The sequence below is a fragment of the Macaca fascicularis genome, chromosome 19 (assembly GCF_037993035.2).
Source record: "Macaca fascicularis isolate 582-1 chromosome 19, T2T-MFA8v1.1".
In the NCBI taxonomy this organism is placed as follows: domain Eukaryota; kingdom Metazoa; phylum Chordata; class Mammalia; order Primates; family Cercopithecidae; genus Macaca; species Macaca fascicularis.
Genome location: NC_088393.1, coordinates 51,844,873 through 51,872,819, shown reverse-complemented (window position 1 = coordinate 51,872,819; position 27,947 = coordinate 51,844,873). Strand labels below are relative to the sequence as shown.

Here is a 27,947-nt window from a genome sequence, read left to right as displayed (position 1 = left end):
CCTCCCAAGGCACTTGGGTTTCCGGCGTCTCCTGAGTTTCCGGCCCTGGACTACAATTCCCACAGGCCACCGGGCCGAATGAGCGTGGGCCCCTGAGGCGCTTTGCGCATCCTAGTCATTCTTGGGCTCCGCGTGTAAGCAAGTAGTTTCGGAAGGAGACGTCGAAGCAGGACGAGGCGCAGAGGGCGTTGCGAACTCCTACTCCAGTCGGCAGTGCAGGTGAGAATGGGAGAGGCACTGAGGTGAATGCGAGCCGCTGAAGAAGGTGACAGTGTGGCTGGGTATAAAGAATTGAGGGAGAGGGGTGTGTGGGGGACCAGCCTCAACACCACCCGTAGGGTACCCGATGTTCGGTGGCGACAAAGGCATGAGAAGAGACAAGAGTTCGTGAGGTGGGAACCAGGGAGCTAGAGCAAATCAGAGGCTGCAAAGGCGCCAAGCTCTGGTCTCCACACTATTTATTGAATACAGTCACTTAGATCTAAGAAGCAGGTGTTCAGGGGTGAAACGGTGAAAGGCGGGCGGTGTGTCATACACCTAATCTATAGCAATGACGGTTTAGGTAAATGGTCTTTGTGCTGAAGCAGCATAAACTTAACTACTGATTTATTCTTTAACTTACCGGAGAGCAGCTGTGGGGAGTGGGCTTAACTAGGAGCCGGCGTATCTGGCCACATTCCAGTGCTTCAAAGGAGTGCCTTTCTCCTTGAACACAGTGTTTACAGATAAGAGAGCAGGTCTTGCTCTGAGCATGGGAACATAATGGCAATTAGGAGGCTTTCCTCCTCAGAGACCTCTTGTGGCTTTCCACAACTTATTGTCCCATATTTTTATGGCCAGTTTATGCAGCCACCCCCAAGCCCTTTTCCCAACAGGGGTAGGCAAAACGAGGTCGGCCGTCTCCCTGGCTGCGTGTGATGGACCATCCATGGTAGTGACAGACATGGTGTAGGGGGTGTGTGCAATATTATGTGCGTGACAGAGCCAGGGATGTGCCCTACCATGCGAATGGTGACGTTGCATCTGCATGAGAGTGCACATGCCAGGGCTGGGATGTCTTGTGTGACACATGGAATGGGGTGTGTGTGTGTGCATCTGTGCACATGAAATGGCCAGGGTATGTCGTCATGACTGCATGTGTGCTCATGACAGAGCAGGTGTGTTTCTCTGTGACTCTGTGACAAACTGTGTGTATGTGCAAAAGAGAAGAAAGTGGTGTATGGCAGGACTGGGTTAAATCTGTGACTGTGACACAAGTGTGTGGGTTTGTGTGTAGAGTGACAGCTGGAGTGGGGTTTTATGATGGTGTAATGTGTCCTATGGTATGTGACAGGTCTCAGGTATGTCTCTGTGACTATGTGGTATGAGTGTGTGTGTGCGTGACCTATGCGTGTGACAAGTCAGGATATGTCTCTGTGACTGTGTGTGACAGGCATTGTGCATGTTTGTTGGGTGGTAGCTTGTATGGATATGACAGTATATGAAAAGTATGTGAAAGGTTAGCACCTGTGCATGTTACAGGGCCAGATGTGTCTGTGACGTTATGTAGAAGACTTTTGTATGTGCATGTTTTGTGTGTGTCTTTGGAAGTGACAGGGCCAAAATGTATTTACATGACTATGTGACAGTTCTTATGTACGTGTGAATCATGGTACACACAGTTTGACAAATATTATGTGTGAGGTCATCTTTAGACTAGGCAAGCCGGGGCTAGCTTTCTGTGTGTGTCTGTATGTGTGTAAGAAAGAGAATTCTGTATGTGTGTGTGTCTTTGAGCATCTGACTAGTCAGCATATGTGTCTCTGGGACTATGCTGACACACTTATGTGTGAGTACCTTTGCACATGACAATTCCCGAGTGAGTCTTTGTGACTGTACATAACATATTGCATGCATACAAGTGACAGGTCTGAAGTGGATTTGTGTGTTACAGACATGGAGTACATGTAGGTGTCTGTATGATTATCAGGGCAAAGATATGTCTCTGTGGTTTGTGACAGATATACGTTTGAAAGAGAGAGAGAGAGTGGATATGACAGGATCTGGGCATATGTCTATGACAGATTGAATGGTGATGAGGCTATGACTGACATGTGAGGTGCTTTGTGACTTACTGAATATGTATCTTTTAGCATGTCAAAGTCAAAATATAGACTAATGTCTGAAATTAAAACAATTTATTTGGGTAGAAAGAATTGCATTGGGGTATACATGCAGACCAGGGGGTCTTTGGTATGTCCAAAGAACAAAGAAAAGGTTAGAGGTTTTATTTTTAAAAAGAGAAATGTGGATGGGCGCGGTGGCTCACGCCTGTAATCCCAGCACTTTGGGAGGCAGAGGCGAGCAAATCACTTGAGGTCAGGAGTTCGAGACCAGCCTGGCTATATGGTGAAACCCCATCTCTACTAAAAATACAAAAATTAGCCAGGCATGGTGGTGCATGCCTGTAGTCCCATCTACTTGGGAGGCTGAGGCACAAGAATTGCTTGAACCCAGGGGGCAGAGGTTGCAGTGAGCTGAGATTTCACCAACGTACTCCAACCTGGGTGGCAGAGCAAGACTCCATCTGAAAAAAAAAAAGAAAAAGAGAAATGTTATGTATTGCTCTTTGAGAAAGTTCACTGGCACTAGTAAAATTTGGGGGAGCTGGCAAGTTTTGATTGATAAGTGACAGCAGTGAGTAAAACTATTCTTAGAGTCACTGGAGGCTGTTTCAGCAGCTATTAGATAAAACAGGTTATAGGTTGCAGCGGACTCCTTCAGCAGCCAGGCTTGCAGGGAATTACATTCTTGCAGCAATGTTACATGCCCTGAGTGCTTTTTCCCTCTGGCTTTTCTACTCTGTTTTAGTTGGGTATAACAATAATGACCCAATTCCTGTGATCAACTTTCACAAGTATGAGTGCGGTTTGTATGACTTTGTCATGTATAACTGTGACACAAGACTGAGCAGTTATTATTGTATTATATCCGTGGATGGAACATTATATGGCTAATAAAAAATGGATATGACATAACATTAAATGATATTCAAAATTATGATTATTAATAACCAAGATGGCCAGGCACAGTGGCTCACACCTGTAATCCCAGCACTTTGGGAAGCTAAGGTGGGAGGATCACTGGAGCCCAGGAGTTTAAGACCACCCTTGGCAACACAGTGAGACCCCATCTCTACAGATTTTTAAAATAAATTTAAAATAATAATAATGACCAAGAAAAAATGTAATTATATATGAATAACATCTACTAAGTATTTCATTGGCTATTTTGTGATGATTATATATTCAAAGTGATATTTTAGTTGAATATTCAATGAATAAGGGGAGAATATAACCACAGGTATTAAGTATCCAGTGTACCACACAGTATTCTGTGTTTGCATATATTCCTCATCCCATCTTACCAGAATCAGGCTATTCATAGCAGATCTTGACGGTGAAATGTCCAGTTGCATTAATGAATGTCAAGAACTTAGAGGTGTTATCCAGTCAAATGATTTTCCATTCACAGTACAATGTATTTGCTCACACTTAATGACTGTAAGAAAAGTCTTCCCCCACAATTCTGTTATTTTTTTAAATTTGGAAATAGCTTTCTATTTCTGAAAGAAGTAATGACAAACTGTGAGGCAGCCAAATATATATATATGTGTGTGTGTGTGTGTGTGTGTATATATGTGTGTGTGTATATATGTGTGTATATATATATCCAAATATATATATATCCATATTATATATATATATACTAAAAATATATATATATTTTTTTAGTCTTAAGCCCTAGTTCTGGTGCAAAGCTATTAAAACTCAGCTTGGAACTTACTATCTTTTGTATGCTAGTGAGATGACTCATGTTGAGGGGATAAGAGGGGCCTGGATAACTTCGGGTTGGAGTCTGGTCACCAGAAAAACCAACCATATGATCAAAGGATCAGAACTTTAAGCCTCACCCAACTCCAACTTGGGGAGGGGAGAAGGGCTGGAGATTGAGTTCGGTCACCGATGGCCAGTGCTATAATCAATCCTTTCTACATAATGAAACCTCCATAAAAACCTTGAATGATGGGGTTCAGCAAGCTTCTGAGTTGGTGAACACACCAGGCGTGGTGGCTCACACCTGTAATCCCAGCACTTTGGGAGGCCAAGGTGGGCAGATCACTTGAGGTCAGGAGTTCAAAAGCAGCCTGAGCAACATAAACACAGATTGCCTGAGTGATCTGTGTTTAAGTCTGGGGCTCATCCAGAACCTGATCTATCCCACCAGCCCACACTACAATCCAAATATCAACTTATTTTCTTATTAATCCTACAAAAACTTCTCTGTCTATAACCAGCCTATCAGAGATACACAGATCAAGTGTCCAGCCCCAGATATGTTAGCTGTATCCCTGTGAAGGACTCATTTATCTTGGAATTCAGTTCCTTAAGGCTAATTTGCCTCTACCACTTCTATCTAACTTCATAGAAAAGTGTGACTTTTATTTTGTCCAGATTTTTCTTATTTTTACAACGGGGTAGAAGGTCTTTTGTGTCATTATACATCCTAAACTAAAGCAAAAGTCTTATATGGGGTTTATTTTTCATTTTTCATTCTGTTTTTTCTTGGTCTTTTTAAAAGGTTATTGTTAAGGGTTGAATTGTGTCCCCTCAAAATTCATGTGTTGAAGACCACTCCCCAGGACTTTATAATATAAGCTTATTTAGAAATAGGGTCATTGGAGCCAGGCACAGTGGCTCACACCTGTAATCCCAGCATTTTTTTTTTTTTTTTTTTTTTTTTTTGAGACGAAGTCTCGCTCTGTCGCCCAGGCTGGAGTGCAGTGGCGTGATCTCGGCTCACTGCAAGCTCCACCTCCTGGGTTCACGCCATTCTCCTGCCTCAGCCTCCTGAGTAGCTGGGACCACAGGCGCCTGCCACAACGCCTAACTAATTTTTTTTGTATTTTTACTAGAGACGGGGTTTCACCGTGTTAGCCAGGATGGTCTTGATCTCCTTACCTCATAATCCGCCCATCTCGGCCTCCCAAAGTGCTGGGATCACTCAAAGGAGTGAGCCACCGCGCCTGGCCATCCCTGACTATATTTTTGACCACCTGTCCTTAATCTATTTGTAGACAGCAATTGGTTAAGTTAAATTTTCCACAGACTTCTCTTTCAGCTGCCAGCAAATAGTCTAAGGCCAGTCTATTCTGATAGGTGGCATTTCTCATTTGGTTTCCTGCCGGACTAAAACAGTCAAAGCTCTACGAGTTTCATTAGTGATTATTTGTAAGACGGCCTGCAACCGTATGATCCAATTGAGCATGTGGATGGGGATTTGGTATCCCTGTGAGCCGTCTTGTGCCCATGTGGCAAGCCCATAGTACTGTATGACCCTCTCAGGGGGCCACTCATCATCTTTCCAATTTCATATAGCTGTGCTTCTCTTTTCCCGGGAGGCATAGACAGGGAAACCTAGGAGCTCACCTGTCTTTATGGGCAGTAGAAAAAAGGATGGCTTCATGGTGCCAATGACACAACTACCTGCCCATTGATCAGGTAACTGAGTGTAGGCTGTGTGCCCACATATCTAGTATAGTCCAGCGGGAGCCATCCAGTCTCGATGAGATTCTCGATGAGCCTTGGCAGTCTGTAATTTAGAAAATTTACTAAATGGATTATTTTCAGTATGGTTTAGACCCCACCAAGTGACTGTCCTTGTTGTGCTGTTGTACAACTTCTGTCCTAGACAACTGAGCTTTCCTACAGGGATGGTGAAGTCTTTTCCTTCTCTAGCTACACAGTATTGTCCAATAATTGAAGTTTTTAGGACCCAGAGGTTGCTAGTTTGGGCCTTCTGAACTGGAATTGTGTCAGGAACTGCATCAGTGGGCACCAAATCTCAGGCTTCCCAAGGTCATCAGTCTCCCATAGTAGTTCCCTCACATACATATCAGAAAGTAACATTGAGGAAATGAGCTACACTTTCTGCTAACTGCAGAAAGAAGTTCTTTGTCTTTTTTGGAAGCTCTGGTGCTGGCAGATTCAGCTCATCATAAAAAGTTTGAAACACTGGTTTGGGAGAGCGCCTGTGGACCTCCCCTTGAACTAAAATGGCAGCTTGGGAGTTAACCCTGACCCATCGATCTCCAGGGTTACACGTTCTCCTTTTTTCCAACGGGGGTCTAGGGGATTAGTGGGTCATGAGTTAGAGGCCAACGAAAATTGTGCCTATTGGCTATGTGTTATTTAGGCTGCTTAGAAAAAGGACAGAAAAGATCCGGTTCACCTTCAAAAAAAGGAAGCCAATCCCTCCTGTTCTACCGGTCACTGTAACCCACTAGAACTAATAATCACTAATCCCCTAGACCCCTCAGGAGTCTGAGGCAGGAGAATTGCTTGAACCCTGGGGGTGGAGGTTGCAATGAGCTGAGACCATGCCATTATGTTCCAGCCTGGGCAACCAGAGCAAACTCCATCTCAAAGAAAAGGAAGACGGGAAAAATGAAAAGAAGGAAGGCTATGTCCAACTTGAAGTTAGAAAACAGAATAACAATAAACACAAAGAAAGTTGGATGAAGTCAGCAATAAGCACAAATTAAAGAAATAGAAAACACTGATACAATAGAGGCTAAATGCCAACAACTGCTTATTTGAAGTGATCCACTTCTGAGTTCATTAAAAAATAGATTATTTTAAAAGATGAATAAAAAAGAAAACAGGCACAAATAATATTAAGAAAGAAAAAGACTACACAAGAATAGAAAATATTTTTTGAATTAGAATAAATCTGAAAAGAGATGAAATGGTCAATTTCCTAGAAGGCTGTAACTTAAAGAATTGACAAGAGGAGACAGAAACTTTTAAGAATAGACAATTTGTCATTAATGATACAGCATCCGTAGTTTAGAATTTAAATTCTAATCATCACCAGGCTCAGATAATTGCATGCAGGAGTTGAATTAGGAAAGAGTTCAGACACATCGTATGTGTCACTTCAGATCCTCTCAGCCTCACCTGTGCCTGGGGCCTCTGGAAACTTGTTTCTCTTGACTCACTGCTACAGCAACATCCCTGCATGAACTCGGAACAACTCTTCATGGGCACAAGCAGCAACAGAGCCTGACCTCATGCCTGCAATGGACACCACTTGTCTGAAGCCCTAGGGCTTTCCTGTTGATGCTGATTCGTGAGAGGTTACAGAACCCATTGAACTATTCACACGCGACCTGGAAGTACAGTGGAGTTAATAGTCTGTGGGACAAACCTTTCATGAATAGGTAATAGGAGCCAGTGGATGAATTCACCTCCCTTCTTCTCCTCAGCTAGATGGTCTTAAAATACAAAATTAAACATCAATTACACTTGATAGCAAGCAGTGGCCAGCTCAGTAAGACCTTCATACAAGTGTTCTCTCCTTCCCTACCACACTATACTTTTCCCTCGCTCCTGCCTCCCTGGAATTGTACCTGCTGATAAAATAATAGCACAGAAACTTCTTAGGGTCCTCCCTGTAGGGAATGTAAGCTAAGAGGAGTGTTTCCAGGAGAGACCTTCAAGATCCTTGTGATAGGATTTTAAGCTTGTTACTTATCCACGTTTGGCCCAAGTCTGATCTCACAGTGAGTTTGGTGAGTACATGAACTCACCCTATGGTTGTTTTCCTCTACCCTTTAACATATATTTGGGATAGATATGCTCATCTTCTGGTAGAACCTATTATAGTGGCTTCCTAACTTGTGAACTAAGAGTCTTTACGGGCCAGGCGCGGTGACTCATGCCTGTAATCCCAGCACTTTGGGAGGCCGAGGCGGGTGGATCACGTGGCCAGGAGATTGAGACCATCCTGGCCAAAAAGGTGAAACCTCGTCTCTACTAAAAATACAAAAAATTAGTCAAGTGTGGTGGTGCGCACCTGTAATCCCAGCTACTTGGGAGGCTGAGGCAGGGGAATAGCTTGAACCCAGGAGGCAGAGATTGCAGTGAGCTGAGATCACGCCACTGCACTCCAGCCTGGCGACAGAGTGAGACTCCGTCTCAAAAAAAAAAGAAAAAAAAAAAAAAAAAAGAGTCCTTATGGTATAAAGGGCCAAATGGAAACCCTTCAAACTCAATACTGTGTTGTGGGAGGAATTACAGAGATTGCGTCATCATCAAAAAGTAAGAGGATGAAGGATTCTTTGTCCCTATCATATCCCCATTCATTTCACTTGGCCCCTGCAAAAAACCTGCATGACTGAAGGTAGTGGATGTGGTAGATTGAAAAAAAAAATCCACAAATTCTTCCCATTCCTGTGTGTATATTCTTTGCAACATGACTTTGCAGGTCTTCCCTTCAAAGGTGGAGTCAGTTTCTCCACTCCTTGAATCTGGGCATGTACGTTTGATTTTCTTGGAGACATTAGTAAATGTGACATGTATAGAGGTTTGAAAAATGCTCACTGAATGGAAATCGCTTTCTTGTTGCATTTTGAACCCAGCTCCCATGAGTTCAAGCAAGCCTGAACTAGACTGAGGGATGATGAGAAACATAAGGCCAAGTTATCCTCATACCCACCCGCCTGACAATAACCAACCAACCATTAGAAATTTGAGTGAGGCCTGACTATACTATCCAGCTGCAGCCAAACCAGCCCAGAGCAAAAGAAATGCTCATAAAGCCCCCAGAATTGTGAGAAATAATATTTGTAATTTCAAGCCTCTAAGTTTTGGGGTTACTGATTGTATTAGTTCTTTTTCACACCGCTGATAAAGACATACCCGAGACTGGGTAACTGATAAAGACAGGTTTAATGGACTCATAGTTCCACATGCCTGGGAAGGCCTCACAATCATGGCAGAAGAGCAAGAGAGAGCAAAGGGATGTCTTACATGGCGGCCAGCAAAGACAGAGTGATAGCCAAGCAAAAAGGGTTTCCCCTTATAAAACCATCAGCTCTCATGATACTTATTCACTATCATGAGAACAGCATGGGGGAATCCCCCACCCCATGATTCAGTTATCTCCCACCGGGTCCCTCCCACAACATGTGGGAATTATGGGAGCTACAATTCGAGACTTGAGTGGGGACACAGTCAAACCATATCACTGATTATGTGGCCAAAGCTAATTTATAGTGACTACTTTAAATGTAAACAAATAGCAGCTCCAATTTCAGCTGCTATGTCAGATATGGCATCTTTACTGCAGTTGACCAACCTAGTTTTTGGTTCTTAGTATGTGCTTAGTGATCTGACAAATTACTTGATCTCTGACATTTAGGAGAATCAAAAGCCATTCATGTGTGCATGGTAAGGACTGCAGCACTATCTTGCCCCAGGTTCCTGATAACCCTCCTAATCTCCATTATGTTGTAGTCCACAGAGGCCTTGGTCATCTTTACATTCTGAAGAACATAGCACTGGTTCATTCCACCAATAACATCATCTAATTGGACCTGGTGATCAGGAAGTGGCAATCACTGTAGAAACCATAGTAATGCAAATGAGTGACAGAAAGAGGGAGATAAACCTCATGAAAGTTCACTAACTTACCACATCAATGAAGATTTTAGAAGTCCAATCATCTGGGACATGCCATAATATCTCCCTTAAGGTAAAGAATAAATTATTACAACTCACACTTCCTAAACTGATAAAGAGGCACATAATTTGGTAGGGCTCTTTGACATTTGAAAGTGATAGATATATGATAGATGATAGATGATAGATAGATAGATAGATAGATAGATAGATCGATCGATCGATAGATAGGGTGGGGCATGGTGGTTCACGCCTGGAATCCCAGTAGTTTGGGAGGTCAAGGCGGATGGATCACTTGAGGTTAGGAGTTCGAGACCAGCCTGGCCAACATGGCGAAACCCCCTCTTTACTAAAAATACAAAAATTAGGTATGGTGGTACATGCTCTTAGTCCCAGCTACTCAGGAGGCTGAGGCAGGGGAATCGCTTGAAGTCAGGAAGTAGAGATTGCGGTGAGCTGAGATCACGCCACTGCACTCCAGCCTGGGTGACAAAGTGAAACTCTGTCTCAAAAATTAAATTAAATTAAATTAAATTAAAATAATAGATGGGTGTATATAGATGTGTGTATATGTATAATATATAGATTTATATGATTCATATATAAATCACACTTCAGAATAGTGTTCTTTTTTTCTCTTTTTTAAATAATTCTAGGTGTCTTTTATAGCTGGTTTTTGGTTTTGTTTTCATTTTAGACAGGGTCTCGCTCTATTGCCCAGGCTGGAGTGCAGTGGCACGATCACAGCTCACTGCAACCTTGACCTCCCTGGCTCAAGTAGATCCTGCCACCTCAGCCTCCCAAGTAACTGGGACTACAGGCACATGCCACTGTGCCCAGCTAGTTTTTAAATTTTTTGTGGAGAAGGGGTCTCCCTGTGTTGCCCACACTGGTCTCAAGCTGCTTTTTCTTTCTTTTTTTTTTTTAAAAAAAAATAGGTTCTCACTCTATTGCCCAGGCTGACCTCAAACTACGGCTTCAAGCAATCCCCCCACTTTGGCCTCCCAAAGTACTGGAATTACAGGTGTGAGCCATCATGCCTGGCCTGGAATATTGTTCTGACTCATTTTTCAGATAAACTTGAAGGCTGCTGAGTTTCAAAGCAGGTGAGGGCTCTACAGCAGGTAAAGCCTGTGATGCAATCTCTCTGTCCCTGAGCCACATGAATCAGCAACTTCGATGGTGTCAGCTCTATCTGTGATGGTTGGAGCTGTTATGTGGAGTCTCTGGCAAGATACAAAAGCAAAATTACAGCCCGTAAGGTTCTGAAGTAAATCCAATTATTATGCAGCATATAAGTGCTTTCAATTTGAAAACCAGCTGCTGAGTACTAATAGAGTCTGTGATTTTGACCATGGGACATCAAGTATCTATATGACTAAAACTACCTGTCATGAGTTGGGTATCTAACCCACTGAATCACAATGTCATTTTGGCACAGTAGTAATTCATTGTAAGAGATCTAGATGGCACAAAAGAGTTACACAGACAGCTCAGACTCTCATGTCATTGGCCTTGGTTGCAGCTATGTTGTTCCTTTAATTCACATCCATGACATCATATGAAGATTTTACTGTAGAAAATTAAGGAAGAAAAGGTCTGGCTCATAGATGGATCAGTATGACTGATATATTTTGGAAGCTGAACCTGAATTATCGTATTATAGGACCACTACTCAGAGGTGGGTCCTAACAGGCAGTGGTGAAGGTAAATCCTGGTGTACAGAGCTGTGATCGGAGATCTTCACTTCATCTGTTTGTGTGTCTTAGAGATAGGTCTTTTTCTGTTACCCAGGCTGGAGTGCAGTGGTAGGATCATAGCTCACTGCAGCCTCAATCTCTTGGGTTCAAGTGATTTTTTCATTTCAGTCTCCCCAGTAGCTGGGACTACAGGTGTGCACCACTACACCAGCTAATTTGTTTTAAATGTTTTGTAGAGGTGGAGTCTCCCTATGTTGCCCAGATTGATTTTGAACTCCTGGGCTCGAGCTATCCTCCCGCCTCAAGCTCACAAAGTGCTGGGATTACAGGCTGAGCCACCACACCTGGCCCCTGCACTTAAATTGGAGTGAGATGTGGCCCAATGTGCAGATATACATGGGCTCCTGGGAAATGGCCCATGGCTTTCTATTTGGTCAGAATCTTGTAAGGAATGAGACTGGAAGCTCAGGGGCAAGTAGGCCTAGGAAGAAGTATGTGGATAAATTCATGGGCGTACACACAAAAAGCATACATGTATGTGTCTCATCCTAATGCCTACAAAAAATAATCCTTGGCTGGGCGCAGTGGCTCATGCCTGTAATCCCAGAACTTTGGGAGGCTGATGCAGGCAAATCACTTGAGGTCAGGAGTTCGAGACCAGCCTGGCCAACATGGTGAAACCCCATCTCTGCTAAAAATACAAAAATTAGCCGGGCATGGTGGTGTGCACCTGTAATCCCAGCTACTCAAGAGACTGAGACAAGAGAATCACTTGAACCCAGGAGGCGGAGGTTGCAGTGAGCCAAGATTGCACCACTGTGCTCCAGCCTGAGCAACAGAGTGAAACTGTGTCTTAAAAAGTAAATAAATAAAAACAATAATCCTCCACAAAGAAGGCTTTTAACAACAGTGATGATTCATGCCATGAAAGTAAGTTTGTCCATCTCCTCAGCCAGTCCCATGCTGGTTCAATGGTCTCATGAACAGAGCGGCCGTGGTGGCAAGGATGAAAGCTATGCCTGTATGTTAGTCCATACTGTACAAGAAGTATAGTGCCAGCATCTGCTTCTGGTGAGGCCTCAGGAAGCTTACAATCATGGTGGAAGACGAAGGGGGAAGAGGTGTGTCACATGGCAAAAGACAGAGCAAGAGAGAGACGGTGGAGGTTCCAGACTCTTTAACAACCAGATCTTCCATAAACTCATTACTGCGGGAGGGCACCACGCAGAGGCTCCCACTCACCGAAGCTAATCAAGTTACCGCCACTACTGAGTACCCAATCTAATAGAGTGCAGTGGCACGATCTCTGCTCACTACAACCTCTGCCTTCCGGGTACAAGCGATTCTCCTGCCTCTGCCTCCCAGGTAGCTGGAATTATAGGCGCCCACCACCATATCCGGCTAATTTTTGTATTTTTAGTAGAGACAGCGTTTCGCCATGTTGGCCAGGCTGGTCTTGAACTCCTGACCTCAGCTGATCTGCCCACCTTGGCCTTCCAAAGTGCTGGGATTACAGGCATGAGCCACTGCACCCAGCCAGTGAGCTAATTTTTCAACACTTTCACACCTTTAAATTTGTTTACAATAAAATTTAGAAAAACCGCCTTTATTTTCATGATGTCACATTTCTCAACTATTCCATGTTATCCTTTTTTTTTTTCCCCTCAAGCTCCTGGGCTCAAGTAATACTCCTGCCTCAGCCTCCCAAGTGCTGGGATTACAGGCATGAGCCATGGCACCCAGCCACATGTCATTTATATTTCAAAGTTAATCTGTGAAACATTGCTTACATCAAGTTGATTCAAAATATTGACCTCTCACCTTTTATTTAGAGCCTCGTTCGCTGTAAATAAAATAAAAATAAAAAGGATATTTAATAATTCTTTATGAACTTTTTTTTTTTGAGACGGAGTCTTGCTCAGTCGCCCAGGCTGGAGTGCGATGGCGTGATCTCGGTTCACTGCAAGCTCTGCCTCCCGGGTTCACGCCGTTCTCCTGCCTCAGCCTCCTGAGTAGCTGGGACTACAGGTGCCCGCCACTACGCCCGGCTAATTTTTTTGTATTTTTAATAGAGACGGGGTTTCACCGTGTTAGCCAGGATGGTCTGGATCTCCTGACCTCGTGATCCGCCCGTCTCGGCCTCCCAAAGTGCTGGGATTACAGGCGTGAGCCACCGCGCCCGGCCTTGTTTGCTTGTTTGTTTTTGAGATGGAGTTTCACTCTTGTTGCCCAGGCTGGAGTGCAGTGGCACGATCTCGGCTCATTGCAACCTCCGCCTCCCGAGTTCAAGCAATTCTCCTGTCTCAGCCTCCCAAGTAGGTAGGATTACAGGCATGCGCCACCGTACCCAGGTAATTTTGTATTTTTAGCAGAGACGAGGTTTCTCCATGTTGGTCAGGCTGGTCGCGAACTCCCGACCTCAGGTGATCCACCTGCCCTGGCCTTCCAAAGTGCTAGGATTACATGCGTGAGCCACCGTGCCCGGCCAAGACTCCATCTCTGTAAGAAATAAAAGATCAGGTCAGGCCCAGTGGCTCATGTCTGTAATCCCAGCACTTTGGGAGGCTGAGGTGGGTGGATCACTTGAGGTCGGGAGTTTGAGACCAGCCTGGCCAACATGGTGAAACCCTGTCTCTGCTAAATATACAAAAACTAGTGGAGTGTGGTGGCATGCACCTGTAGTCCCAGCTACTCGGGAGACTGAGGCACGAGAATTGCTTGAACTTGGGAGGCAGAGGTTGCAGTGAACCAAGATCACTGCACTCCAGCTGGGCAACAGAGCGAGACTCTGTCCAAAAAAAAGAAAGAAAGATAAAGACAGAAAGAGAAGGAAAGAAAAAGAGAGAGAGAGAGAAAGACAAAGAAAGAAAGAAAGAAAGAAAGAAAGAAAGAAAGAAAGAAAGAAAGAAAGAAAGAAAGAAGAAAAAAGAAAGAAAGAAAGAAAAAGAGGGAAAAGAAGGAAAGAAAAAGAGGAAGGAAGGAAGGAGGGAGGGAGGGAGGGAGGGAGGGAAGGAAGGAAGGAAGGAAGGAAGGAAGGAAGGAAGGAAAAAATAAATTAGCAAAATTAGTCAGGCATAGGGGCACACAACTGTGGTCCCAGCTACTCAAGAGGCTGAGGAGGGAGGATCACTTGAGCCCAGCAGGTTGAAGCTGCAGTAACCCATGATTATGCCAGTGCACTCCAGCCTGGGTAACAGAGCAAGACCCTGTCTCAAAAAAACACACAACTATATAACAACATCAGTAGCAAGACAAGCATCTTTACTCCCATTAATTATATTCAATTATGTACTGGGGGTTCTAGCCTATACAATAAGGCAAGAAAAAGAAAAAAAGGCATAAAGATTGGAAAGGAAAAAATAAAACGGATTTTATTTTGCAGATGCCATGATTCTACTGTCACCATGTGCAGTTGTTCATGTTGGGCACTGCACAAGAGCACTACACCTAAGGAGGTGCTTTTCATTTCACAGACATCTTTAGTATTTTGAAAACAACTTTTTGAAAATTATTGTGTGTTGTGTATTCTATTGCCGGCTGCAAAAGTGATTTACAATTTATTGCAACTATGTTCCAGCAGATGGCAGTAAAGTGTCTTGTTCCAAAAGGGTTGGTAGCTACCATTCTACTTCCATATACTAAGGAGACATTGGTTTTGAAATGGAAAAACCTGTTGATTTTATGTCATTTAAAATAGCCTGTGCTTCTAAACAATGAGCTGCTCTTCCACCTGATATGCAGAACATTTTTTTAAAGTCCCTAATGGTGCCAGCACATTGTCTGTATTTAGTATTTCATATTGCAGTTCATATTTTCATCTAATTCTTTACTCTACCAGACTGGAATTGTTGAATTCTATGTTTAAATCTACAAGTCTTGACCAGGCATGGTGGCTCACACCTGTAATCCCAGAACTTTGGGAGGCCGAGGCAGGTGGATCACCTGAGGTCAGGAGTTCAAAACCAGCCTGACCAACATGGTGAAACCCTGTCGCTATTAAAAATACAAAACATTACCCCAGTGAATTAGCCGGGTGTGGTGGCAGTCGCCTGTAATCCCAGCTACAGGGGCTGAGGCAGGAGAATCGCTTGAACCCGGGAGGTGAAGGTTGCAGTGAGCTGAGATCGCGCCATTGCACTCCAGCCTAGGCAACAAGAGCGAAGCTCTGTCTTAAATAAATAAATAAATAAATAAATCTACAAGTCCTTTCACTTGGCACAAATCACTGTATAATAACTAATATCCAGCCAGGCGCGGTGACTCACGCCTGTAATCCCAGCACTTTGGGAGGCTGAGGCGGACAGATCACGAGGTCAGGAGCTCGAGACCAGCCTGCCAACATGGCGAAACCACGTCTCTACTAAAGATACAAAAATTAGCTGGGTGTGGTGACGGGCGCCTGTAATCCCAGCTACTCGGGAGGCTGAGGCAGGAGAATCACTTGAACCCGGGAGACAGAGGTTGCAGTGAGCAAGACCATGCCATTGCACTCCAGCCTGGGTGACAGGGCGAGACTCTGACTCAAAGCAACAACAACAATAACACAGCAAACTAATATCCAGTTACCATTAATCATCCACAAAGAATGTGTGTGGGTTGAAATTAAAGAGTATTATGCAAGTCTGTTAATTATATTATTATAGTAGTTGTTTATTATTGCTTTAGAAATTTCATGAGTATAAAAATAAACTCATGAAAATTTAATGATTTGTTACCTACACAGTATTGAAAGATGCTAAAATTCTAAGATAAAATATTAACCTTATTTGATGTCTATCAAGGACGAAAAATAATCAGGACCAGAAAATGGAAAGCTATTATGAAACCAAGTGGATCATTGAATGAATTTTTGAGAAAAACAAAGTTGCAAAGGGAAAAAATTTCCACAGCTGCTGTTTTGGCAGAATGTAGCACAGATCCGTTACTGATTGAGCAGAATAGACCATGAATTTACTCCTTCCACTTTTGTGTAAGCCAAGAAAAGAAAATTCAAGAAATAACTGGAAGACAGGAAAAATGGAGAATAAATGAACCCTTTAATTACATGTTCTTTTCATCAATCCAGGTACCCAGCCACCTAATTTAAATATTAAACTCTTTAAATGTGAATATTTAAATATCAAACCCTTAAATTTAAACTCTTAAAAGTTATTTGCCTTAAATAAGAGCAATTAGGCTGGGTACAGTGGCTCATGCCTGCAATCTCAGTGCTTTGGGAGGCTGAGGCCAGTACGTCAGTTGGGGTCAGGAGTTCAAGACCAGCCTGGCCAACATGGTGAAACCCCGTTTCTACTAAAAATATTAAAATTAGCCAGGCGTGGTGGCGGACACCTGTAATCCCAGCCTGTCTGGAGGCTGAGACGTAAGAATCACTTGAACCTGGGAGGCAGAGGTGAGTCAAGATCACGCCACTGCACTCCAGCCTAGGCAACAGAGGGAGACTCTGTCTCAAAAAAAAAAAAAGAACATTTAACTTCCAAAAGACAGTAACGATAGACGGAAAAGTTGTTTCACATCAATTTTTTCAACTGAGGAATAAATGACCAGATCATGTAACTTTGTTTAATCTCAAAGGATTCTGTAATTAATCTTTATTTCAAACAGGTGGAAAAAAATACACTAGAGGCGGAGAAAAATACACTAAGGCAAAGAAATGAGTAGAATGTGGTGTGGATGCTGTGATTTGCCACCAAGATCTCTTCAAGAATGAAGGACTCTGACAACTGCTTCTGACGTCAGCCCCTGGGACGTTGCCTCAGCTGACCAGAACCCACAAGCCCAGTACCAGACCTCCCCCTGGGGTGCACTGAACCCTTGTTTTGACTGAATCAGGACCCAATCTCGCCCTCTGCTCAAAATCCAGCTTCCTTTGCCTCCTTTTCGTAGCTGTTGATCCCAAGGTCCTGCACACTAATCTCAGCCTCACAATCTGCCTCCCAGGAGAGCCCAGCCTGCAACAACACAGGTGAGCACAGCTATCATACATTATTTGAAAATGAGAGGGTGGGCCGGGCGCGTTGGCTTACACCTGTAATCCCAACACTTTGGGAGGCTGAGGCGGGCGATCACCTGAAGTCAGGAGGAGTTCAAGACCAGCCTGGCCAACATGGTGAAACCCTGTCACTACTAAAAATACAAAAATTAGCTGGGCATGGTGGCAGTTGCCTGTAAATTTAGCTACTACTCAGGAGGCTGAGGCAGGAGAATCGCTTGAACCTGGGAGACAGAGGTTGCAGTGAGCTGAGATCTCACCATTGCACTCCAGCCTAGGCAACACGAGTGAAACTCTGCCAAAAAAAAAAAAAAAAAAAAAAAGAAGAAGAAAAGAAAGAAAATGAGATGAGGGGCAGTTCCATAAGAGTGTGCAACATTCAAAATTATTTGATGTAATAACCAAAAAAAATTCAAAGCAGGGTCCCAAACAGATATTTGTACAGCCATATTCATAACAGCATCACTCACAATAGCCCAGAGGCGAAACACCCCCAGTGTCCATTGATGGATGGATGAATGAATAAATAGAATGTGGTATATCCACACAATGGGATATTGTTCAGCCTTTAAAAGGAAGGCAATTCTGACACATGCTGCAAACAACATGGTTGTACCTTGGGGACATTATGCTAAATGAAATAAGCCAGTTACTAAAGGACAAGTACTATATGACTTCACTTATATGAGTTATCCAGAGCAGTGGTCCCCGACCTCTTGGGCACCAGGGACCGATTGTGTGGAAGACAATTTTTCCATGGACCGGGGGGGGGTTGGGGAGGATTTCAGATGATTCAGGAGCATTACATTTATTGTGCATTTTATTTATATTATTATTACATTGTAATATATGATGAAATAATTATACAAGTCACCATAATGTAGAATCAGTGAGAGCCCTGAGCTTGTTGGGTTTGTTTTGTTTTGTTTTGTTTTGTTGAGACAGAGTCTTGCTGTGTCGCCCAGGCTGTACTGCAGTGGTGTGATCTTAGCTCATCACAAGCTTCCGCCTTCTGGGTTCAAGGATTCTCTTGCCTCAGCTTCCTGAGTAGCTAAGATTACAGGCGCACCCACTATGCCCAGCTAATTTTTATATTTTTAGTAGAGATGGGGTTTTACCATGTTGACCAGGTTGATCTTGAACTCCCGACCTCAAGTGATCCTCCTGCTTCAGCCTCCCAAAGTGCTGGGATTACAGATGTGAGCCACCACGCCCGACCCACTGAGCTTGTTTTCCTGTCAGTAGATGGTCCCATCTAGGGGTGGTAGGAGACAGTGACAGATCATCAGGCATTAGAGTCTCATAAGGAATGCACAGCCTAGACCCCTTGCATGCGCAGTTCGCGATAGGGTTCACGCTCCTATGAGAATCTAAGTCACTGATCTGACAGGAGACAGAGCTCAGCTGGTAGTATAAGTAATGGGGAGAGGCTGTAAGTACAGATGAGTTTTCCCTGCCTTGCCCAATGCTCACCTCTTGCTGTGCACCCCATTCCTAACAGGTACTGGTACCAGGCCCGGGGGTTGGGGATCCCTGATCTAGAGTAGTCAAATTCACAGAAACAAAGTAGAATGGTGCTTGCCAGGGAGTGTGGGGAGGAGGGATAGAAGAAAGGAGAGTTGTTTGATGGGTAAACAGTTTCAGTTTTGCAAGATGAAAAGTTCTGGATATTGATTGCACAACATGAATACACCTGATACTACTGAACTGTAAAAGAAAATTAAGATCTGATTTGAAAGAAAGAAATATTGATGCTGCAGGAAGAATGTATGTGAAAACAACAAAAGAGGCCGCGTGTGGTGGCTCACACCTGTAATACCAACACCTTGGGAGGCCGAGGAAGGTGGATCACCTGAGGTCAGGAGTTCGAGAGCAGCCTGGCCAACATGGTGAAACCCTGTGTCTACTAAAAATACAAAAATTAGCCAGGCATGGTGGCAGGCACCTGTGATCCCAGCTACTTGGGAGACTAAGGCAGGAGAATCACTTGAACCTGGGAGGCGGAGGTTCCAGTGAGCCAAGATGGTGCCGCTGCACTCCAGCTTGGGCGACAGAGTGAGACTGGGTCTCAAAAAATAAAAATAACAAAATAACAAAGGAATATATTGGCACACAATCTGGATGATCCAATTTTTGACAAGGTAATGACTAGAGTTCCAAAAGAAAATTCACAATTCTGATAATGTTTGGAAGAACATTCATGCAGAACATGAAGATTGGAAGCAAGGGATGACCCACGTTATTTAGGGAATAATATCTTAAAACGCATTACAATTATGACTTGTTTGATTAATGGAATCATTTCAAATAAGGCAAGAAATACTAAATACTTCTCAACTATTTGGGCCACAAAGTCTAGAAGCTACCCACATTTAGTAAACTGCTTATGAAAATCAAATATGGAAAAAAATTTTTGAGAGGCAAGATGTTTGCAAACATGATTGGAAATGGAACCATGCGTGGAAACTGATGGAATGCAACAGAAGATCCTTGAGAACATTCTAAGGCATTCAAAATTCTAAGGCATTCAACAGACTCGTGAACACTCACACACCAGGCAGATGAGGACAGCCAGACGGATGCTCCCAAAAGGTACGGGGAGCTGACACTTCAAAGTCTCCAAAAGCACCTGAAGGATACCAGAATCAAAAGTGCACACAGCACTCACATACTCACACACTCACCAGACTGGTTGGCCTACCCTGTAAGCCTCAATCCTTGAAACTGAAAACTGCTGTGAAGACCTCCAATGCCTTCACCTTCCACGGAGACTTCAGAAAACCCATCCTCCTTCCTGGCCAGACTCCACTCTCCAGAGACACTGAGCACAACCTTGCCCTGGTCTGGATAGACCCCCACTTAGAGCCTGGGGCAGAAACTGGAGAATCAGGAAGGAAGAATAATTTGGATGCAAAACAGGTTCTGGGAAGTGAGGCCTGATGGGAAGAGGAGGGATTTGGCAAGATAAGGGTAAGGTTGGACATAGCCTGGTGAGTGTTCACAGTGGCTGCTGTCAAAGAAGAATTACACAGGCAAGGGAGACTTTATTCAAGGTGAGCAATAGGGAAAGAGACTGAACTCGACTCCACTGAAACAAACATGCTAGGGTGTTTAAGCCCTAGGTAAGTTAATGGAAAAGTACTGGAGGACTATAGGGGCAGGTGGGTCAATGGGATGTGTCCATCACATGGAGTTATTCCTGAGTCTGAAAACGTTTTTCTCTGTGATTGGGCCATCTGGGTTTCCTGATTGTCAGTTATCAAAGTGAGGCTCCTACCCTCGCACAGAGACTCGGAGATAGGGTTGCTGTCTCCCTTGATGATTTCAAAGGGATAATTCCCAGGTCCTTGAAAAAGACATTCCTGGGTTGTAACACTGGCAAGAGACCAGGAGATTTGCCTGCATTTCAAATGGGCAGAGAAGGTCAGGCGCGGTGGCTCACATCTGTAATCCCAACAATTCGGGAGGCCGAGGCGGACAGATCACTTGAGGTCAGGAGTTCGTGACCCGCCTGGTCAACATGCTGAAACCCCGTCTCTACTAAAAATACAAAAATTAGCTAGGCATGGTGGCACATGCCTGTTATCCCAGCTATTCGGGAGGCTGAGGCAGGAAAATCACTTGAACCCGGGAGGCAGAACTTGCAGTGAACTGAGATCACGCCACTGCCTAGCCTGGGCAACAGAGTGAGAGTCTGTCTCAAAAAAAAAAAAAAAAAAGTGGGGTGTGGGGGTGTAGGGGGAGCAAAGAAAGAATCTGCAATTATATTTGGCCCTCTGTGTCCATGGGGTTTTGCATCCACAGGTTCTACCTCCACGGATTCAGTCAACTTTGGATAAAAAATATTTTGAAACCAAAAAACAAAAAAAACCATAGAAATAGAAAACAATATGACATAACAACGATTTGCATATTGTTTATATTAGCTAATATAAGTAATATAGAGATAATTTAAAGTATACAGGAGGGTGCACATAGCTTGTATGAAAATACTACACCATTTTATATCAGGGACTTGAGCATCCTTGGATTTTGTTATCAATAAGAGCTCTGGAACCAATACCCTGCAGGTACTGAGGGATGACTGCACAAGTTTTCTAAAGTAAGTGCTCTACAAAAAGTGTGATCCGGGGCCGAGAGTCAGGAAGAAACCTGTCTAAAGTTTAGTCGATCTGAGGAGACCATTAAGGCTCTTTTGGTCACCAGCGTTACATGGACTCTGCCATCCATATGTGGGTCTGAGATTCTGGGTGTCTGCACATGACTGCACCTACTCTGTGGCTAGTGGATGAGCCCGATCCAGTAGGCAGCATCTCCAAGCAGCAAGAAGTGAGACAAACCAGCAGGTGCTAACCTGGGGTCTCTGCTCCAGCACTACCTACCTGCTGGTGCCTCCCCTGGACCTCCTCATCTGCTGAGTGTCTGAGCATCCACATGGGTCTGTCTGTGTCCTCGGGGGACAGTGTCCCTCTGGTTGTCTGCTGTATCTCCATCTTCCTGATTTCATTCATTTAATAAATGTTTCTGAAACACCTTGGGGGCATGTCATGTCTATCACGGTGACCCTCTTCACCTCTGGTTTGTCTGTGTGACTACACAGTCACATCTGTTCACACCAGGCTGTCTGTCTTTCTGCATCTCATGTGTAATTGCTTCCTCAAAGGCACGCGCTCTCTCTCTCTCTCTCTCTCTCTCTCTCTCTCTCTCTCTGTTTCTCTTTTGTGTCTATCTCCCCCTGCTTGTCTCTTGGTGCCTCTCTGTTTGTTTGTGTCTTCATTCATTGATTCATTTGTTCACTCATACAAAAATATCTCAGACATTCCTGGAGGCCCCCGAAGAGTTCACAGCCTGTTGGGGAGACAGACGCTAGCCCAGCCTAGTTTGATCAGGGCTGGGAGACAGGGAGGTATTGGAGGCTGAGGATGTGTGGATGAGTGGGGAGTTAGGGGTCAGAGAAGTCTTAGAGGAGGGGACGATGAATGTGTCTTTGGGTGTGGAGAAGTGGCCCCAGGATTGGAAGCTGTGTGGGTGGTGTGTGTTGGGGTAGGGGGAGGGAAGGGAAGTCAAAAGGCCATATGTGCCACCCTCAGATTAGAGCAGGGTGTTGGGAGGGGTGTAGGAAGAAGGCCAGCAAGACACCAATCATTCAAAATTAAGGGTTCCAGACTTCTAGTTCCCTCCTCCCTCAGACCCAGAAGTGCAGGCCTCCAGCAACTGAGGATCACCCTGGTTCCATCACGATTACCTAGGAAGAGACCCGCCCACATAGGGAGGGTGTGATGGAGAAATACTGGCCAGGCAGGGTGGCCGGGATGCTTAGGACTCAGTAGGGAGAACCAGCCAGGCAGCACATCACAGCGGGAGGAGCTGTCCCAGGTGGCGCAGCTCAGCAATGGCAATGGGGGTCCCCAGAGTCATTCTGCTCTACCTCTTTGCGGCTGCACTCTGCCTGACAGGTACCCAAACTTCTGAATCCAGTAGTGAGAAGGGGCTGGGGGCCTGGACTCCTGGATCTGAGGGAAGAGGGACTGGGAGCTTGGACTCCTGGGTCTGAGGGAGGAGGGGGTTGGGGGTCTGGACTTCTGGGTCTGAGGGAGGAGGGGGCTGGGGGCCTGGACTCCTGGGTCTGAGGGAGGAGGGGGCTGGGGGCCTGCACTCCTGGGTCTGAGGGAGGAGGGGGCTGGGGGCCTGCACTCCTGGGTCTTGGTGGGCGGGAGCCTGGAGACTATGTCATCTTCATTTCTCTTCCCTGTCTTCGTTCTTCTCCCATCAGTCATTTTTCCTGGTGTCTCTCTTCCCACCATCCCAGCCTTTCTTCTCTTCCTTGCCCAACCCCCAGTTCAAAGGTATTTCCAGGGAGCCCTTAGGACTCTTTCCAGAAATGGCAGGAACCCTGGCTTCATCTTCCGGCAACCTCTACCCCATTGTGGGCTAGGACAGGAACATACTCATTTCAGAATGGAAGTGGTTACAAAGACAGGGAATTAGAAAGGTAGAAAGGAGGCTATTCCTACATACAACTAAATCTGTGTGTTTCTGCTCCTCAATGGGGAGAGTTTGATTTCTGTATGTGTCCACGTGCAGCACGTCCTGTGGGTCTCTGTGCTTGTGTGTGTTTCTCTGCATAGGTTTCAAAGTCTTAGTCTGAGCAAATGCTTTTGTGGGTCTGTTTCTGAGTTTGCTTTCTTTGTAAAAGAGATACGTGTGTAATTTTGTGTATCTGGGTCTGTGTTTATGTATTTCTGTGATTTGTAGGCCTATATTTATCTCTATGTCTATGTGCTCAGTATTTCTGTGATTTGGGACCTCTCTGGGTATGGTGTTCCGTGCATCTGGTCCCTCTCTGTGTTGATATGATTATCACACATGCACAAGCATCCTCACAGACACACGCTTTGGTGTCTGTGTGATTTTCCATGTGTGAAGTGCTGTGCCTTAGTTAGGGGGATTTATATTGCAGGGACTAGGGGCATACTTGTTTCATGTGGGAATGTAAAACTCTGCCTGGGTGCATTCAGGATATTCTGTGTATATTTGTGAGACCTGGATGAACGTGTGTATATGTTGTTATTGTGTGTTTATGTCAGTGTTGTGTGTTGCTGGGGCCGATGCGTGGGTTTGCAGGGCCCTACAGGATCACACGTCACTCTGCCTGTCCTGGAGTGCACGTTGCCCGTCAGGGGTCACTTACTGTGCTGTCCACATTGTGAGTTAAGTGTGGGGAAGGATGGGCAGAGTGAGAATGAATCACTTTTCCTTCCTATTCTAAATCATAGATAGGGAGCGGGCTTCCTGGAGGAGGGTGGAGACCTGGAGCGGCCTGGAGGGAAAAAAACTGGACTGTCAGCTGCAGAGAAGTCATTACTGTGCCATGAGACAGACACAGCTGTGACCAGCTGCAATAGCAGCACCTGGTCTCTCAAGGCGCGGCTTCCCTGGGAGCAGAGGGGCCAGGCCCATGTGCCTGTCATTGACTGGGTGGAGCTCTGAGTTCCTGGGACAGGCTCACAGTGGCCCTACTGACTCCGCTATGTCCCTCTCCCCAGGGTCCCAAGGCCTGCAGTGCTACAGTTTTGAGCACACCTACTTTGGCCCCTTTGACCTCAGGGCCATGAAGCTGGCCAGCATCTCCTGTCCTCACGAGTGTTTTGAGGCTATCCTGTCTCTGGACACCGGTGAGGAGTGGGAACAGGGGGACAGGGATGAGAGATTAGGGAGGAAAAAGGCGGGAGAAGGGAGAAGAAGGGGAGGGGAATTGGGCAGAAGATGAAAAGATAAAGATAGAAAGATGGGGAGGGAGAGGAAGAAGAGGAGAAAGAGAAAGAAAAGGGTGGATGAGGGCTGGGTTGGTGGCTCAGGCCTGTAATCCTAGCACTTTGGGAGGCAAGCTGGTGGATCACGAAGTCAGGAGTTTGAGACCAGCCTAGCCAACAAGACGAAACCCCGTCTCTACTAAAAACACAAAAAAATTAGCGGGGCGTGGTGGCGGGCGCCTGAAATCCCAGCTACTCGGGAGGCTGAGGCATGAGAATCGCTTGAACCCGGGAGGCAGAGGTTGCAGTGAGCCGAGATCGCGCCACTGCACTCCAGCCTGGCGACACAGCGAGACTCCGTCCCCTGCCCCACAAAAGAAGAAGTGGATGAGGGACGAGATGAACAGTGTGGGGAGGAGACAATGAGGAAGCAAGGAAGAGAAGGTGGGAGAGGAGCACAGGAAGGAAGAGCGGAGGAAGAGAAGAACTCGGGGAAAAGGTCTGGGGGTGAGAGGAAGCAGGGAAGGAGGGAGAAGGTGTAGCTGAAAGCAAAAGGGTAGAGGGAGGAGGAAGAACGCTGAGACTGGAGAAAGAAGGGTTTCGGGAAGCAGAGCACGAGCCCCGATCCCGCCCCCAGGGTATCGCGCGCCGGTGACCCTGGTGCGGAAGGGCTGCTGGACCGGGCCGCCTGCCGGCCAGACGCAATCGAACCCCGACGCGCTGCCGCCAGACTACTCGGTGGTGCGCGGCTGCACAACTGACAAGTGCAACGCCCACCTTATGACTCATGACGCCCTCCCCAACCTGAGCCAAGGTGCGCGGGAGAGCGGGGCTGGGCTCCGGGCGGGACGATGAGAGGACGGGCAGCCTCGGGGAAGGCGTGGCCACCGCTGAGCGCCTTCTCTTGGCGCGCTAGGATCCCAGCCCCCTAGACGTGCTAAAGCACGGGCTCTGGCGCAGTGCGCAGCCCGCACGACTGTGCCAGGGTACCACTGCCTGAGTGTGCGTCTACCCTCTCTTGCCAGCACCCGACCCACCGACGCTCAGCGGCGCCGAGTGCTACGCCTGTATCGGGGTCCATCAGGATGACTGCGCTATCAGCAAGTCCCGACGGGTCCAGTGTCACCAGGACCAGACCGCCTGCTTCCAGGGCAATGGCAGAATGACAGTCGGTGAGGGGCTGAAAGGGTGGTAGGGCCTGGACAAGACATATGGAGGCAGGGCAACCATGAGGGTAGTGACACCAGACAGGCCCAACAGGGAGACATGGCCCGGCTCTGAGGTAGGAGGCAAGGCCCTGGTCTGAGGGAGGAGGCATGACCGTGGTCTGAGGGAAAAGGTTTGGCCCTGGTCTGAGGGAGGAGGCCATGTCCTGGTCTGAGGGAGGAGGCATGACCCTGGTCTGAGGGAGAAGGTTTGGCCCTGGTCTGAGGGAGGAGGCATGACCCTGATCTGAGGGAGGAGGCATGACCCTGGTCTGAGGGAGAAGGCCATGCCCTGATCTGAGGGAGGAAGCATAACCCTGGTCTGAGGGAGGAGGCATGGCCCTGGGGTCTGAGGGAAGAGGCATGGCCCTGGTCTGAGGGAGGAGGCCTGGCCCTGGTCTTAGGAGGAAAACCTGAAGCAAGTCTGAGGACGGAGGCATGGCCCTAGCCATCAAGGTGGAAGTTCAAGTGCAGCTGTCTCCCTCAGTTCTGACGGCTCCTCACTGCTCCGCCCACCCCCAGGCAATTTCTCAGTCCCTGTGTACATCAGAACCTGCCACCGGCCCTCCTGCACCACTGAGGGCACCACCAGCCCCTGGACAGCCATCGACCTCCAGGGCTCCTGCTGTGAGGGGCACCTCTGCAACAGGAAATCCATGATCCAGCCCTTCAACAGTGCTTTGGCCACCACCCCTCCCCGAGCAGTACAGGTCCTGGCCCTGCTCCTCCCCGTCCTCCTGCTGGTGGGGCTCTCATAGACTGTCCCTCCAGGATGCTGGGGACAGGATTCACACACCTCCTTCTTGCTGCTTCAGCCCCTATCACATAGCTCACTGGAAAATGATGTTAAAATAAGAATTACACTCCTGTCCCTCTGGCCTTTCATCTCTCCCTCCCTCGTGCCCCCCAACCTGGTCAACAGGACTGGAAGAAACTGGACACAGTCACCAGCATCCCAGGGGAGGGCAAAACAGCCATGTCCTGCCCTGATGAAGAGCAATTCTCATCACAGCTGTTACTTACTGAGCACCAGGCACCCCGTAACACGGCTTCCTGTGCTCTCCCTCCAGAGCTTGTCGCAGCTCTAGGAGGGAGCTATACAATGATGTCTTTATTAGTGTCATCATGAGAGGCCCAATAAGCAGTATGCCCTAACCGTTAGTAGGCCAGCCTGTGGAGGTAAGCTGCATGGGTTCACATCCCAGCTCTGCCATTCAGCCCACAGAGACCATGAGCAAGTTACTTAAGCCAGGCTCTGGAGCTAAGCTGCATGGGTTCAAATCCCAGCTCCACCATTCAGCCTGCAGAGACCATGGACGAGTTACTTGAACTCTCTGTGCCAATATTTTCTCACCTATAAGGTGGAGGTGAAAATAAACTCTATAAATCATGACAAGAACTGCTTCACAGTAGTTGTGGTGAGGATTCAACAAGATTAACATTTAGTACTGGGACACAGCAGTGGCCCAGTATAAGCGGGCTACTGTCATAAGCTCTAAGTCACAGGTCAACAAACTGAAAGGCAAAAGCACTTGGTTGAGCTTGTGTATCTAGTGAGTAGAGAATCAAGAACCAGATTCCCAGCCCCATGAACTGCTAAGCAGCACCACCTCCCAAACACATGAGTGCCAATTAACTTCACAGAAAAACACAAAAGGCAAAGTTCAGCGAGGTGAAATTCTCCAAGCTGTAAAGATCAGGGAAGACTTCCTGGAGGAATTAACCCTTGAGCAAAATCCTAAAGGATCAATAGTAGCTGGCAAAAAGAAGCAAGAGGAAGGGCATTCTAGGTAGAGGAGACAGCCTGGACAAACGTCTGAGGGAGGAAGGAACACAGGGTGTACAGGACACTTTCATAAGTGCATGAACTTCATAGAGATGGGATCCTTCAGCATGTTCTCTGTGCACATGCTTTACTATGTTCTTTCACATGCTTTTTGCCACTTGATCTTTCCAGCAACTCAGTGAGGGAAGCAAAAAAGTAAGTTGCATCCTGCTATTGTCTGAATGTTTGTGCTCCTCAAAATTCATCTTTTGAATCCTAATCACCAAAATGATGTTACTGGGAGGTGGTGAGATCATGAAGGTGGAGTCTCCATGAATAGGATTAGTGCCCTTATAAAAGAGGCCCCAGAGACCTGCCTGGCCCCTTCCACCACATGAGAACACAGCCAGCAGGTACCTATAAGCAAGAAAGTGGGTTCTCACCAGCCATCGAATCTGCTGGTGCATTGATTGTAGACTTCCCAGACTCCCGGAGCTGTGAGACATAAATTTCTGTTATGTGTAACCCA

The 27,947-nt window shown here is 46.2% G+C and overlaps 1 protein-coding gene and 2 long non-coding RNA genes across 4 annotated transcripts; 1 reads left to right on the top strand and 2 right to left on the bottom strand.

Moving 5' to 3' along the window:
• The first annotated feature begins 63 nt into the window (after positions 1-63).
• On the top strand, positions 64-27,947 carry LYPD5 (LY6/PLAUR domain containing 5). Of its 2 annotated transcripts, XM_074023805.1 has the most exons (6): positions 64-219; positions 16,808-17,168; positions 24,242-24,370; positions 25,086-25,262; positions 25,474-25,620; positions 26,176-27,947. In XM_074023805.1, exons 3-6 carry the CDS (start codon positions 24,307-24,309, stop codon positions 26,409-26,411), a joined length of 624 nt encoding a protein of 207 aa, XP_073879906.1. In that variant the 5' UTR covers positions 64-219; positions 16,808-17,168; positions 24,242-24,306; the 3' UTR covers positions 26,412-27,947. The 2 variants fall into 2 exon arrangements, with proteins under 2 accessions (XP_073879906.1, XP_045236616.2); XM_045380681.3 differs by lacking the exons at positions 64-219; positions 16,808-17,168 and adding an exon at positions 22,521-22,651.
• On the bottom strand, positions 2,163-7,795 carry LOC135968604 (uncharacterized). The gene is made up of 3 exons (XR_010583519.2): positions 6,999-7,795; positions 5,469-5,631; positions 2,163-2,566 (listed from the first exon to the last, which is right to left on the bottom strand). It is a non-coding gene; the product is annotated as an uncharacterized lncRNA (long non-coding RNA).
• LOC135968358 (uncharacterized) lies at positions 16,761-18,450 on the bottom strand. The gene is made up of 2 exons (XR_010583022.2): positions 18,314-18,450; positions 16,761-17,490 (listed from the first exon to the last, which is right to left on the bottom strand). It is a non-coding gene; the product is annotated as an uncharacterized lncRNA (long non-coding RNA).